We start from the raw sequence: 14,933 nt of genomic DNA, 5'->3' as shown, positions 1-14,933 counted from the left end.
CAAAGATTCATAGTGCCTTTGCGTGATGTGCTCGCGCGAGGAGAAAGATCACGACGACAGCGGAGCTTGTGCGAAAATGCGCAAGCGCGGCGAGGGTCGAAGAAGAGCAGAAGAAATAATTTGGCAGATCCCACGCGTTGTGGGAATCGGTTTCATGCGAAGCAGTCAGTGAGTACTTCTATGCTGTATTTTATGGCTTTGAGCCAAGCGTTACGAGGTGGATTGACATACTACTTATGTAAGTGTAGTAACCAGGAATGTCGACAACACTGGCGTTTAAAAGGTAACTTATGGTGCAATCATCTCAATATTTTATGTAACTTTCGTTAATGTATTTCTTCGGAGTTAAGCAATGCTTCAATATAGCTTGCTGAATCATAGGAATACAAATGTAATGTAATGTAATATATATATATATATATATATATACATAGAGAGAGAGAACTACATCTGCTTTTCAAAAGTGTTGTCTGAAATCAAGAAAGAATCTGCACAAACAGATAGTGCAAGCTGGACTGCCCTATACAGCAACAACAAAGCAGTATTTAATAGCACTGTGGAAAAATTACCGTCAAGTTCAAAAGTACAGCCACGTTTAGCCTATTCTTCATCTGGGCATTCCATCTGCAAACCTCAAAGCCTCGTTTGGCATTGTAAATACGATGAGTATGAAGAACCTGCTATGAGTCTAGTACTCTAAATCCTCACTTATTAAACAAAACATGTAGCTGACAAAGCAAGGTACTTCACACAAGTCTTCAGAATAAGCCGAGCTGGCAATTTCTTTACTGTTAGAGTCCTCTAACATTTATCGGAAGAAGACCAAGTTCAGTCGATTAAATATTTATGGAAACCACATTGAGCTGGTTGTGTATATATAAGATTATAAATGACTGTGAATTTATGTACTAGGTGTCGTTCTTTGCCCTCTTACATCCTCATAGTGCAATAGCGCAAGAAACACAGGGACACAGGCAAGAGAGACGATACAGGCGCTACATTAACACTACATAATAAACACTACATACAGTACGTATGTAGTGTTTATTGCTTTCTTGTAAAATTAGATAGCTAGCACCACAACCACAATTGACGTTGCACTGACATTACGCCTGCATAGGCTTTTTCTCCAAACCAGTTTATACACCTGGCGTGGCTCTGTGGTGGAATACCTGATTTCCACGAGAATGCTTGGGTTCGATTCCTGCTCGGATCCTAATATTTATTATTTCCATTCGTCGGGTCAACGCTGCCGATGTCAGTTTTTCTTAATGCTCTCGCATTCAAATTACCAATGTCTGTTCTTGCCGTTCCTGGGTAGATATAAACTGTCAATCACCTGTGGTGCATACCCGTTCATCACGGCCCGCAGTAAACAGGTATGTGCCAGATGTGTCTGGAGGAAAGGGTTTGACAAAGTACGCGACAGGATTTTCACTTATTCGTGTCATGACCAGAGTCATATTCGTCAAATCCTCTTACCCTCCCATGCCAATTTTGGTCTACACCAAGTTAAGGAGGCAATCACGAGAGCACCCAGACTTACGTAGGTAGGTAGGTAAGTTAAGGTAAGCAGGGTGTCTACCGAGTTGACATTTCTAAATTCCCCGAGTTTTACAGGTTTTCCCTGAGTGTTTTTGCTAAAATTCCCTAAGTGAAACAGAACTTAGTTTTATGTCAAGATGGGTAGACCCTATGTCACTCGATGATGTCACTCTCTAGTACACACGTTAAAAAAATAAAAATGACTTAATCGCATTTGAAAAGTACAGAGAACAGATAAACCTCAATATAGCCAAGTTCGTAAAAGCAGCAATTTACTTCGTTACATTGAAACTTCGTTAAACTGTATTTCAACCTTTCATGCAAGACGTAGTTACCGAAGGATTAATTTTAAACTGAAAATGCCACAAGAATGCTCAACTAATACTCAGGGTTCGTACAGGTTTCAAAGGAGAAAATTTAAGGATTTTCAAGGCCCTCTTCGAGAGGTAGCTTTTTTCCCCCATGTTGAAGATCTTCAAGCAGTGCTCTCAAAAGGTCTGACATTTATTGCACAAAAAAAAGCGTCATTTAAGCTTGGCTACTGCAAGGGAGAAGTGGACTGCTCTGTCGCAACAGGCGTCAGGTAGCTTTTCAATGCACTACCTTGCCCCATCTTGATTGCGCCAATACGCTTGGCACTTTTCAGGTGACTTTTTAAAACAGATTCACCCATGGCAGTCACATCAAAAGTTTTGCCGCAAAGCTTCCACTTAGCCCGATACGGATTCGTCGTGTCAGGTGCAATCCAGTGCTTGCAGTCATCATGATGGAGCCACATAGTCTGAAATTTGCTTTTTCCGGGCATTGTTTCACATATCGACACATCACTTGCACCCCTTGTACAAACACGTAGAAGGCACGCTCATTCCAAAAAGCGCTGGTAGCACAAGGACACGACTAGGTTAAAGCCCGCGAACAAATGCGGACGCCGCGTGGGACTAGTTGGACGGAGACAATGGACATGCGATAGCGATGGGACGACTGCGCTCGAAGCCAATACTACTTCCGCCAGCACCGGTGGTGACGTTTTAAGTCGCTGACAGAACGTCTACAGTGAACGCTGCCTCCGAAACTCGCACCAAGTCCAATGTTGCCAGCTGTCTAATGAGAGTCGGCTAAATAGGTATAAAAATTGGTACAGTTTCTTGGCCGCATTTCAGAACTCAAACAAAAGACAAAAGTTGAGCAACGAAAACCGTTTTCATGATGACAAATACCCAATTGAAATTGAGCATTCAACAAATTCAAGGTTTTTCAAGGACTGGTCCGAAATTCAAGGTTTTTAAAGGGAGATGCTACTCGAAAAATGCAAATTTTTTTCAAAACTACGTATTTTTTGTTTTTACTTGTTTTGTCAAGTTTAGTTTCTCTACTTTTATGTAAAAAAATATCCCGATTGTATTTAAACTGGAAATAGGTTGAAATCACTTTTAAAGAGCACAAGGCAGCTATTAAAAACTAAAAAGAGCTCATTGTCTAGAGTCCCCTGGAAAACACCACCTGGCTGCTTGACATTGCATTTCACACGAGGAGTTCATCAAAGCCACATGTTGAAAATAACCATGATTCGCAAGTTCTCATGATGGAAGAAATATTTTAAAAAGCATATCTTTGCCAAATAGATGAGCTTTCATTTCTACCTTTCAAATGCATTTTTCTCAAGATGCAATTTTGGGCAACTTCTTGAGTTTGCACATCACGTTTTTAGTACTTCTGATGGCCAGGTCGGAACGAAATTTTTCGCACACATTCCTTAACATGTGAAGAGTGCAAGTATCTCCTTCAAAACCTGATACCACTTATATAATTATTATGAACTTAGGGTAAGCAATTAGTATTGGCTGAGCATCTTAAGACTTCTCGTATTATAATTTTTCTTGTTCATTAATATGCCTTATACACACTTTCTACTTAGTTATTTGCATTCTACAGTTAATGTGGAGAAATATGAGCCATTAATGGCTCTTACCCATAAAAGTTTAGTGACAGAAAAAGTGTGCACAAAAAGAGCTATACTTTACACATTGTCATGGTGCAAAATGAAAACTATGCAACTTACTATAAAACTGATTACATATTTAATATCAGCACAAAAAACTATGTAAACAGCTAAAATTTGATTGCCCTAGGCTACAGATTAAAGAAACATTTTTTTTCTTAATACACTGTTGAATTGCGCTTATTCTGCTGCTGCGGCTTCTTGTGAAATCCTTGCACGTTGCACAGAGCAGTGCGACGCCTTTGCTATCACGTTGCTCAGCCGAACTATTTGCTCTCCACGAACGCGCAACATCGAAAACCATCGCACGCTAGAAAAAAAGAGTCACTGTTTCACCGCGAGAGCGAAATAGTGAATCTGATAGCAACAAATAGGAATTTTATACAAGTATAGGCTAGCAGCTCACTCCTTCAGGAAACGCAGCCACTGCAGTAAGAGAAGTGACCTATCTATGGCTCAGGGGCGGATCCAGGTGTCTACATTGGAAGGGGGGGGAGTGTCATGAGTAAAGGGGGCACGGGGCGCGTGCCGGACGGCGTAATGTGTCGATGGTGTGCGGGGAATGGAAAAGTACCCGATGGTGTGCACTCCCACCACGTCCACGCACGCCATTGGCCGGAGAAAGGCGCGTGCCACGCGACCCGAGCTTAGGTGAGAGACCCCAGAAGAAGAGATGGTCATTGTTCGGTGGAGTTGGCGAAAAGGAAGTTGGTGCAAGCCAGCATCGCGTCCGCGACGGGAACAGCAGGGCCGACTTCTGGAGGCAGCGTTGCGTGAGTCCCAAGAGGGTGGCCGTCGACCTTGGTGTCCGCCGAGCGAGGCTTCCCGGGCTTGCGGCCTCATCACGCAGTTCTCATGGCACCTGCGGCACTACCCCAGCTCGACGAGACGGCAACCCACCGACAATCACCGGAGAGCCACATCGACAGTTTGAGTCAGTGGCACTGAGGATAGGCCGAGGGTTAGGTCTATCCGGGAAACACCGACGTTCTCCACGACAAAAGAAGCATTGGCGAGGAAGACGATCAGCGAGGCATCTGATCGACAACGACGACTATGAGATGTCGGCAAGAGCTTCGACGACGGGACAGCGCGTCGACTTGGGCACTGGATCGAGCCATCGGACACCACGATCCGTCAGAACGTTCCATTAGTATCGCGACTGACTGAGAGGCCATAGTGGCCAGACTTTCGAGTCAGGAAGAGCTAAGCATAGCTTGTATGTTAGTTTGTGAGTGCGCACTAACTTTGCATTTCTGCACTTGTTGAATTTTTGTTGTAAATTTTGAGTGTGTTAACGTTGTTTGCCGTGGTGGGTGATATAAAGGGTGTTTGCTGTGCCACCACGGTGTCTCCCAACTCTCTCTCTCTCTCCCAACTCCACTCCGCAATGCAAGCGCTCCCGAGATACGTGACAGGGAGGGGTTCCATCCGATCGGGTGAGGGGGGGGAGTACGAAGGCTGAAGCCACCGCCTCAGCAGGCATTTTGGTGGGTCACACATATTTACAACAGCCCAGAGGGGATTATGGTGGCGCCTAAGAAGCCTTTGTTGGAAATGTGCGTAGGGAAGCAGGAAAGGGTAGAGCGATGAGGAGAGAGGTTAGAGAGCAGGGACAAGATTCTCCTTACCCCTTTCAGGCAGTGGTAGGCAAAGCAACCTGACAAAGGGGGCAAGCTCGACAAGCAGCCTGACAAAGGAGGTGGACGACAGGCACCGAAGGGAGGGTCCTAAATAGCATCTTTGAAGCTTGGGATCAGAGTGAGTGAGCTCTCCGATAACCGCCAACAAGCGTCGTCGTCTTTTATCTCGCCGATCAGGATGGCTTGCAAGATACTAGCCTTGTCGACGACATCCGCTTCCTGAACGATCGCGATCACTTGCAAGATAACTCAAGCTCGTTACATCTACTGCTACCGCTTCTACAACTAATCATGCTTGTTACTTGACATGCGGCGATAACAACGCCATCTCGGGCGCTAACGCACAGTACGCGCGACAAAGAATACAGAACTACACAGCGTAGTCACAGAACACGCTGACAACATCGCACGATAGGATGTGCCGTGGTTCATGGTTCCTGCATGCCACCAATGCCATGCATTAGCCGGATTCTCTCCCATTCCACCGCTCCGAAGGCGAGGACAGCATCGAAGTGTGCCCCTCCCCGTAGCCACAGCGGCCGTTCGATTTGAAAAATGTGTTCACAAAATCTCAAGCCAGGGTTATCGCAACTTTAGTTCCCTTTCCATAAAGTTACTGTGAATTTTCCCTGATGGGAGCAGAATTTGTGGGTAGGTGGGTAAGTAGGTAGGTAGATAGAAACGCTCAAACTTCCAAAGGTTCGCTAAGAAATGCTTCGCATTTAAAACAAGAGTCGGTGCGTGGGAAAAGAAAGAGTGTGTGGCAGGCAGTGTTGGGCATTTGATGCAGTCGGGTGACCGGGCCCCGAGTGTCGATGCTCTGGAACGCGGTCCATGAGTTGGAGCTAAAGGCTCCACGTGGCCACCGAAGTCCTCTGCCTCCAACGTTTCCCTTCAGCAAGGCTCCACGCTCGTTGTCAGCCTCCGCAAGCCGTCACTGGCCTCTTTGAAGCCATCTTGCACCTCTCGTCTCTTTCTCACGTCACCTCAAATCGCCCTGCGGGCTCCACTTTTCCGACGGGTGAGCCTGTTGTTGTGTCGTGCGACCTCTGGTGACATGCTGAGACACCAGTGCTGTTGTGCTCTCTATTCATGCTACTGGGGGGAGCTGGGTCTCTGCCATGCCTCTTTGCTACCACCAATCCGGCGTGGTCATGCCGGTCATGTGACCCGTGCCTCGATGACCAATAGCCTTTCTTCTCCCTCCTTAAAACCGCCTGCAATAAACGCGGGAGAGCAGTCTCCCGTCAGTCTCGCCGAAGCTTGGTCTCTGCGTCGTCACTCCGCGCGCCCTCCCGTCGTTCGGCCTCTCTGTCGGCCCGCCGCGGGTTACACCGCGCTCCTGCCCTACACAACACATGGCGACGAGTTACTGAACCCGGTTCAACAGGCGACGCCAGGAAGAGCACGACGTAAGTGACACTACGCTACGGGTCACATTTTTCTGCTGCGCGTCGGTGCTGCTTCCTGCACGCTACAAGCGCGTCGACCTGACTTCGCTTTGTTCCCGCTCCGGCGCCCTCTACGACGCCACCTTCCTGCTTGAGCCTACGGCCTACCTCCTGCACACATGGCGGCTCCTTTTGCAAACCTTCCCCCGTTCCTCAACGCTCCCGGCAAGCCTCCCATTACTTGGCATATATGGCACAAGATTTTCCAGGTTCACCTGAAGGCGGCCGGCGGAAGCGGCTGGGAGGACGAAAGACGTGCGTCAGCGCTCCTCTGTGCGCTCGGCATCGAGGGCCAACGCAAATACTTCGCCGCGCAAGAGCAGCTTGAAGCGGAAGGCGCAGTTACGGCGTCTGGTTCGGGCACGGTGCCGAAGACAGAAGCGGCGACGGCAACGACGTACGACACGGTGCTCCAGTTTTTAGACGGGCTTTTCGCCGAGACAACGAACGTGCTAGCCGAGCGGCACCTGTTCACGAGCCGCAAACAACTGCCCGGCGAAATGTTTCTCGACTTCGTCACCTCGCTGAAAGAAAAGGCCCTGTCATGCAAGTTCGGCGCCACTTACGACGACAGAGTACGGGACCAAGTAATTCACGGGGTCGCCAACGCACATGTACGGGCCAAACTACTGTCGTACGGGGAAGCCCTTACGCTGCAGAAAGCCGAAGAAGTTGGACGCGACTTGGAGGCGCTCAACAAAGCCAACGCGGCATTCGGAGAGAATGAACGGCTACTCGGTTCGCACTCCGGTTATTGCGGCAGCATTCAGTGCGTCGCAGCGGCTCAAAATTGCGGGTCGGCTGCTTCGCTGGTCCCGCATGTCACTCAACATGGCGCCGGCTTCCCCCCCGGCGCGGGTGGCCGGGTCCAAGATGGCTCCGCGGGCTCGACGGCGCTGGCACAATGCTGCGTTCGCTGCCAGCAAGTACAACAGCTTGCGCCCAAGCCTCAAGTCGGCCCCTGTTTTCGTTGCGGCAAGTTAGGGCATTTGGCGAATTCCAGAAATTGTGAGGCCAAAAAGAAAATTTGCCAATTTTGCCGCATCAAAGGGCATTTCGCGGCAGTCTGCCGTAAACGGCAAGCGTCGGTGCAGGAAGTTGCCCCCGTCCGAGACGCTGACTCCGGCATTGCCACAGTCCTGTCCGTGCAAGCTTCGCCGTCTAGCCCAAGGGACTTGCGCATCCCTGTTGTCGTCGGAGGACATAGCCACATGTCATTGCTAGTGGACACCGGAGCGACGGCATCATTGATAACGAAGAGGGACTTCAACGCGCTTTTCGCTTCGAAGCATCGCCTGCTGCCAGCGTCAGCTCGCTTGAAAAATTTTTCGAAGCATCGCATACCGGTCCTGGGCTATTTCCGCACAGACTTGCAGCATCATGGCAAGCGGGCCTTTGTCACCTTCTACGTGACAGCACACGGCACTTCACTGTTGGGGCTCGACGCCGTCCAGCAGTTGGGACTCCTGATCGACGGCGCAACGTTGACGTGTCGTCCGGCTACACCAGTTTCATCGCAGCTTCCTGCAGGTGTACCTCCGGCGTTCGAGCACCTGCATAGTGGAGCCCTGGGACGTGTCAAGGACTACGTCCACCGGGCCAAGAGGCGGCAGCACATTGTGCCACTGTCTGCCAAGCTGTGTCGGCTGCCTCTGGCGCTACGGCAGCAGGACGCCATCGAGCTGCGACGGCTCCAGGACGACGACGGCCGCGGTCGGCGGCCGCATTCAAGATTGCGCATCAGCAACCAGGTGTTCCCTGCGCAGGCCATTCGCGGTGGCCCTGCTGTCCAGTGCGACTCTACATCTGCGGAAGCGCAGCTTCAATTGCCTGCGACCCAGTATCACCCGTTGGGACTTCAGGAGGAAAGTCCTGGATATTCCTCCTCACCTGCAGTAAATGCACCGAATTCCAACACGGGGGAGGGAAGTAATGCGACTGGGTCTTCAGAATCTGCTCACGGCAGCCGCAATCCACCAAGTTCTTGGAGAGATTGGGACAGGTCTTTGAAGTTGGCTCTCGACAGCCACCACACGCAAAGTCTTCCTGGAGGGCCTGGGTCACGTCGCCCACAGCGGACGCGTAAGCCCCAGCCTACTGCTCTAGCGCGCGTGTGAATGTTCATTGAACAGTGCAAGCTGGCACTTGTGTTAGGTGTCGGTGAGATGAATTTTCTGTAACCTAGGTTGTGTGTGTGTTCTCCTAGACTGAACTTCTGCGTATTGCAGGTACCTCAGTTAGAATTGTATAAGGATACAATTCTTCCCAGGGCGGGACGATGTTGTGTCGTGCGACCTCTGGTGACATGCTGAGACACCAGTGCTGTTGTGCTCTCTATTCATGCTACTGGGGGGAGCTGGGTCTCTGCCATGCCTCTTTGCTACCACCAATCCGGCGTGGTCATGCCGGTCATGTGACCCGTGCCTCGATGACCAATAGCCTTTCTTCTCCCTCCTTAAAACCGCCTGCAATAAACGCGGGAGAGCAGTCTCCCGTCAGTCTCGCCGAAGCTTGGTCTCTGCGTCGTCACTCCGCGCGCCCTCCCGTCGTTCGGCCTCTCTGTCGGCCCGCCGCGGGTTACACCGCGCTCCTGCCCTACACAACACCTGTGTCAACCAGTGTTGCGCAGTTGCCACTCCGGAATCGGAATGACTCCGGAATCATTCCACATTTTCGCGACCCCGGAATGGAATGGGGACAACGCTTGGAGGAATGGAATGGAAATGGAATTAAGTGCCTTTTGCACGGAATGGGATGGGAATGGAATTAGTTCTTTTTCCGAAAACAGAGCACATTCTCATCCCCCCCCCCCCCTATGCACTGTTTTTCAAGCTTCAAACATTAGTAAGTCAGGGCCTCGAATTTAACAATAAAGCAGTATTTTCAAAATGGCTTGGCTGATTACAAGCACCGTACATTTATAAGCAACGCGGAAGTTTGTCTCTGTTCTTTGCATAACCGCGGCTCTGTGCCCTTGGTATCCGTTGTGCGGAACTACAGCGGCAGTATACGCCTCCCCTCTTACGTGTTTTCATTTTTTTTTCCCCTTGTGGACCCAATAAAGTTGTTTCACTCACTCACACGGCGGCGCCTCAAGTACCTGCTGACTCCCCACCCTCCCTTTCATTGTTTTTGCTTCTGTCGCCGTTGGTGACTCGGATGCATATACGAAAAAGCGCTTCTTTAAGTTGTGATGCGTATTGATGCTGGCGCAATGCTTGTGTTCACTGCAAGCTTTTGTATACCAGCTTGCCCGCCGTCTCACCTCATACTACCCCCACCCTTTTACAATACTGTGCCCCTGTCTAGGCGCTTCAGACGCACGGCAAAACTGCTTAGCCTTCTTGAACACTACTTTTGTCAGCATGAAAATGCGCTATGTCGTCATTTTAGCATTCACACAATTAAGCTTAAATAATGTTAATATTACCATTCGTTCAAACTGGCTGACCATGCAAATGCTATGGGTAGCGAGAGAACTGCCCCTATGGTAATTAGTAGAGTGGTTGTACTGCAGGAGATATGTCACCAAGCTACTATCACTTGATCTTGGTAATGTGTTTTGCATACTTTTCCAGTTTTTTTTTTTTTTACGTTCATTTTAAGGTGCCTTTCCTACGTTGAGGAATTACAGAAATGGAATTTAGCTGTCCGGCCATTCCCGGAGTGGGAATGGGCGAAGTTTTTTCATTCCGAAGAATTGAAAGGAATTGCGGCAAGTTCTAATTCCCCGGAATGGAATTGGAATGGAATGGAGGCGCCCATTGCGCAACACTGGTGTCGACTGACGTGTCATTAAGAGGCTTTGCTCACAAGGAACTTTTGTTAGTTGATTCTTTCTCTTCCTTTGTGCATGCTTTGCTTGCTCTTGTCTCTCTTCCATGGTTTCATAAAGTGTCGTTCGCACTAAACCTGCAAGCAACCTCAATGGTTTGCTGGGAACGTCCGCACTCCCATTCATACCTTAAGAACCCACAGCTTGGCAATCAACGGCTGCGGAGCACAACACAGCCCCACAGTCAAGAATGACATCACGGGTCACAAAAGCTAAGAGTAAGCACTGGATGCTTTTTTCTTCACTGCAGATAAGTGGGCCCCTTAGTCACACTGGAAGCAGACAATGAGAAGAAGGCTAATGTACGTAAAAAAGGGCTGGAGGCAATTAAAGGGGATGACTGATGTTCTGAAATGACGGGGAAAATTTTTAACTTCATTTGACAAATGACAGAGGCATAAGGCGATTATCCGAGTTTTTCCTACAGCTTGCCATAACCGGTACACTTTGAGTGCTCACACCAACAGTGGATATATTCAAGGTCTTACCAAAGGAATCATGAAGCTTTGTGTGAGCTCAAGAAGGTAGCGCTTGAGTAGGGCACTCTGAACTTCACTCGGACGCCTGGTCTGCACCCCCTGTGGCAGAGAGGAAGTCAGTGTACACTGTTTCTGCACCAGTGTAAGGGACAGCAACAATATGAAGTAACAATGTATCGGCTTTTACAGGAACTGCCTAACCTCCCTGTCTTGCCGCTTGTTCCTTTTACACTTTTTTTACTTGAAATGATAGTCACTGAATTCACTCTTAACATTGTTGACAATTCGTGCCAGCGCACACTCGCTGTGCAGAAACTGCATCCTTGGTAAACAAAACTGCGCCTTGCCAGGGCAGTTTGTTTGTTGTCAGATGCAGTCAATGGAGTGGTGTGCGGAACACAATCCTGCAACACCTGCAAACGACAGAAGGAAAACATTTCTTGCTCACTATACCGGCATGTTGAGTCAACTTCCTCGATATTACAACAAGTTACATCACGATGTTAATTTTCTGAGCAATTCGGCTGGCTGGCTTACTGCAGAGAAGGTGCGATAACTACCTTTCTGTGCTCCCATGTCCTTTGTTCCTTGAATAGGAGAACCCACAAGTTCGTTTGCAAAAACTTATTATGGTTAATGCATGCATGCCATAATGTACGAGGAAAATTTTAAAACTACATTTTGGTAGATTATTTATGCATGTGCAGTCACTCTTGCTTCTCTTCCGAGCACCTTCGGTCGAGCACTTACCTCAAGGCACACGTGGCATGAACTACATCGGTTGCAAAGCTTCTACAAGACGAAAGAAGCTCTAATGCAGGCAAATTAAAAGGAACTAATTACAGAATCTCTGTTAGAAACGCTTGTAAGCATTTGCTTGCTTCTACCAAAACCAAATCTGCTCGCTTACAAGACCCACAGCTCAAAAAGGTATATCTATGACCAAGACACGCAAACTGTCGAAGAATTCCAGTAGCAACCAGCACACTGTAAGGGAAAAGTTCTCCAGGCTAACGTTACATTCTCTGTAATCTTTACTAATATTCGCAGCTTCTTGCCAAAGCGTCAGCTCGGGTCAAACGTTTTCTTATCATCTACCAGCAATGTCCTTATACTAACTGAAACATGGATACATAGCAATATCAGTGATGCTCGAGTTCTAGCCGATCTGCCTAACTTTAATCTTTATCACAAGGATCGCCAAGGTGGACGTGGGGTACTTGTGGCGGTGAATCAGCAACTATCACCTTACAAAAAAACAATTTACAAGAAAACAATTCGACTTTATGATAAGGCCAATTACGAAGCTATTAACAATAAGCTAACTCGTTTTTTTTCCCCTGTTTTTGAGATGGAATTTTGTAATCATTCAGTGCAAGAAAACTGGTTGCTTTTCAAGAACAAAGTACTAGAACTAATTGATAAGTATACACCTGTATGTAGTTTCCACGCTAATAAAAACAAACCATGGTTCAGAAAATAGGAAAAAAGATACTTGTGGGCTGCTCAAGAGAGAAACAACCCACTTGTGTGGGATAAGTACTGCTCAGTGGAAACCAAATACCTCACGGCAATACAGAACGCTGAGCACAAGTTTTTTCATAATGACCTTCCTAGTATGCTAACACGAAATCTAAAACAATTTTGGTGTGTGATTAACCCAGAACACAAACACATGATAACACTAGCTAATGAAAGCAATGATGTTATAAGTAATGCAGAATGTGCACAAGTATTTAACACTGCCTTCGCAAGTTATTAAGATCTACGCGTATTACCAGTGAATTACCGATGCCTGACGTACTTTCCATTGATGGCATAATATCTCGAATAAAGCATCTGAAGATGACATCATCAGCTGGTTTTGACGAAATTAATTCAAAGTTTTTACTAAATACTAAGGACATTTCTGCTGCCTACTTGTGTCTTTTGCATTCCCGGTCTCTTTCAACAGGTCGCTTACCCGATGACTGGAAAGTGGAAAAGGTCGTTTTCATCCATAAATCTGACAGTAAGCAGTCACCATTAAATTATCGTCCAATTTTGTTAACAAGTAAACCGCGTAAAATCATTGAGCGTGCCATGTATTGATAAATCACGACTAAAATGATTTTTTTTCCTTCTTCACAGCATCGTTTCCGCAAAGGTCTCTGCCGTGAAACTCAGCTCACTACCTTCCTACATCATTTACATTTAAACCGAGACTGCAATCAACAAAGTGATAGCATTTTTTAGATTTTGGAAAAGCGTTTGTCTCGTCGGCTTCTTCTTTTTAAACTTGTGTTCTTAATTGAATTGCAGCCTTTCTGAGGGACTGCTCGCAATCAGTTTTTGTTAATGAGTATGTTTGTAACACTCTTCCAGTAACGTCCAGTGTTCCCCAGGGTTCAGTATGAGGCCCTCTGTTGTTCCTCAAATGCATTAACGACTTACCTTTACACGTTTCATGTCACATTCATATGTTCGCCGACGATTGTGTCATTTATTGTACTATTACTAACCCATCTGAGCAGCAAGCACTTCAACATTATCTTAACTCTATTCAAGCATCGTGTGACCGGTGGCTCATGACTAGAGGCTGGATTTTTTAGTCATCAAAAGAAGCGCGTTTTAGGTGCCAAAAATAGGCAGGCAAAACAACGTCTTGGCCTCTAATATCGTAAATATAGGCACAATAAAATTTTACATAAATGCAAATAAGTTCAAAGGAAGACGTGCGCCACGTATATTTACAACAGGAAAACAAGAAATGTTATTGTTCAAGGTGGCACACAGTCAGCAACAGTTGAACGTAGCCGTGCAATTGTCCCTCACGCTTTGCAGAACACGGTCTCTCCGCTTATTCTGTAGCCCGGCGAGTCCACTGTCGAGTCAACACACACCTCAGTGCCTTTCTCTTCGGCATGAGGGCAGAGCAGGAGGAAGGGATTCTTCCCATTGGCCGGGTTGGATTGCGTAGAACCAGTTTCTCCCTGGCGAACACCTTAACCCTTTCCCTACAGAGCCTATTTTTACCAAAAAACGATACACAAGTACGGATTTTTTTTCTTCACCGGTTTTATCCTACGTGTCTTGAAAACACTAAAAAACTATTTAAAGGCGCTTTATTCGCAAGATACATGCAAAATAATTTTTTTGTTAAATATGCAGAGGTTTGGCTTCACTGCACTGCACCACCTCTCCTGTCTTTGGTGCCAAAAATGTCTCTGAAATTTAAAAAATAAGCGCAGGTATGAGGGAGCCTGTGAAAAAAAGCTTTGGATGCATCAGTGGGGGTTCTACTGCCGAAATGTTGGGGCGCGGTCTTCGTCCGAATCCAATTATTTAGAAAAATTACGCTGCTCTGTGCAGTCACTGCTTCACTTGCAGGAGAACTTAAATGATTAATTCCACTGAACCTCGGCGAACAAGCGTTTTCTTCTTTTTTTTCTGAAAACAGCTGCTGCCGGCACAAGCGACCCATAGGAGGACGCCATTTTCTAATTCTGTTCACCAGAATCCAGTGCTCTCTCAACCAAAATGCAAGCGTCGAGCGCGTTTTTTAAAATTTTTTTACTGCACCATCTGTTCAAGCCGAAGAGAACTTGGCAAAATGAACCAGAGTAGCTTAATTTCTCTGCCTGCAAATGCTTCTTTGAGCGTGCACAAGCTCCACTCATCTTCGCCAGGGAAAAGGCTGAAAAGTAAGCTACAAGCTAAACAAAAGCCACACCACATTTTGCTGTCTTTTTTGCTCTTCACTCCCCCCCGATAGATCTCTGCAATTTCGCATTCGTCAACCACCATTCAGCACAGCAGCAGCGCATGCTCGCCGATGCATCCCATTTCACTGCTGCTAGCGGTTGTTTCCAGGAGTTGGTTCAACTATAGGACTAGGTTGAACCCCATAGAGTTCCTAACAATCAATGTTGCGCAGTGAAATGAATAACGGGCTCAGTCTGCCCCCGGAAGGAAAACTTGAGGCTAAACAGTGTTCATATA

The 14,933-nt window shown here is 47.3% G+C and overlaps 1 protein-coding gene across 2 annotated transcripts in view; it reads right to left on the bottom strand.

Moving 5' to 3' along the window:
• Positions 1-14,933, bottom strand: part of LOC119397020 (protein DENND6B) — a 96,848-nt gene that overhangs the window by 46,824 nt on the left and 35,091 nt on the right. The window contains exon 11 of one of the 2 annotated variants that reach the window (XM_037664439.2): positions 10,962-11,051. The exons of the other annotated variant lie outside the window; for it this stretch is intronic. Coding sequence (XP_037520367.1) covers positions 10,962-11,051 — 90 coding nt within the window. The remainder of the gene's footprint in view (positions 1-10,961; positions 11,052-14,933) is intronic. 2 annotated transcript variants of the gene reach the window in all.

This window comes from Rhipicephalus sanguineus, chromosome 6 (genome assembly GCF_013339695.2).
Source record: "Rhipicephalus sanguineus isolate Rsan-2018 chromosome 6, BIME_Rsan_1.4, whole genome shotgun sequence".
NCBI classification, from domain to species: Eukaryota; Metazoa; Arthropoda; class Arachnida; order Ixodida; family Ixodidae; genus Rhipicephalus; species Rhipicephalus sanguineus.
Note: the sequence above shows the minus strand (reverse complement) of the source record. Positions and strands in the feature narration are given on the sequence as shown.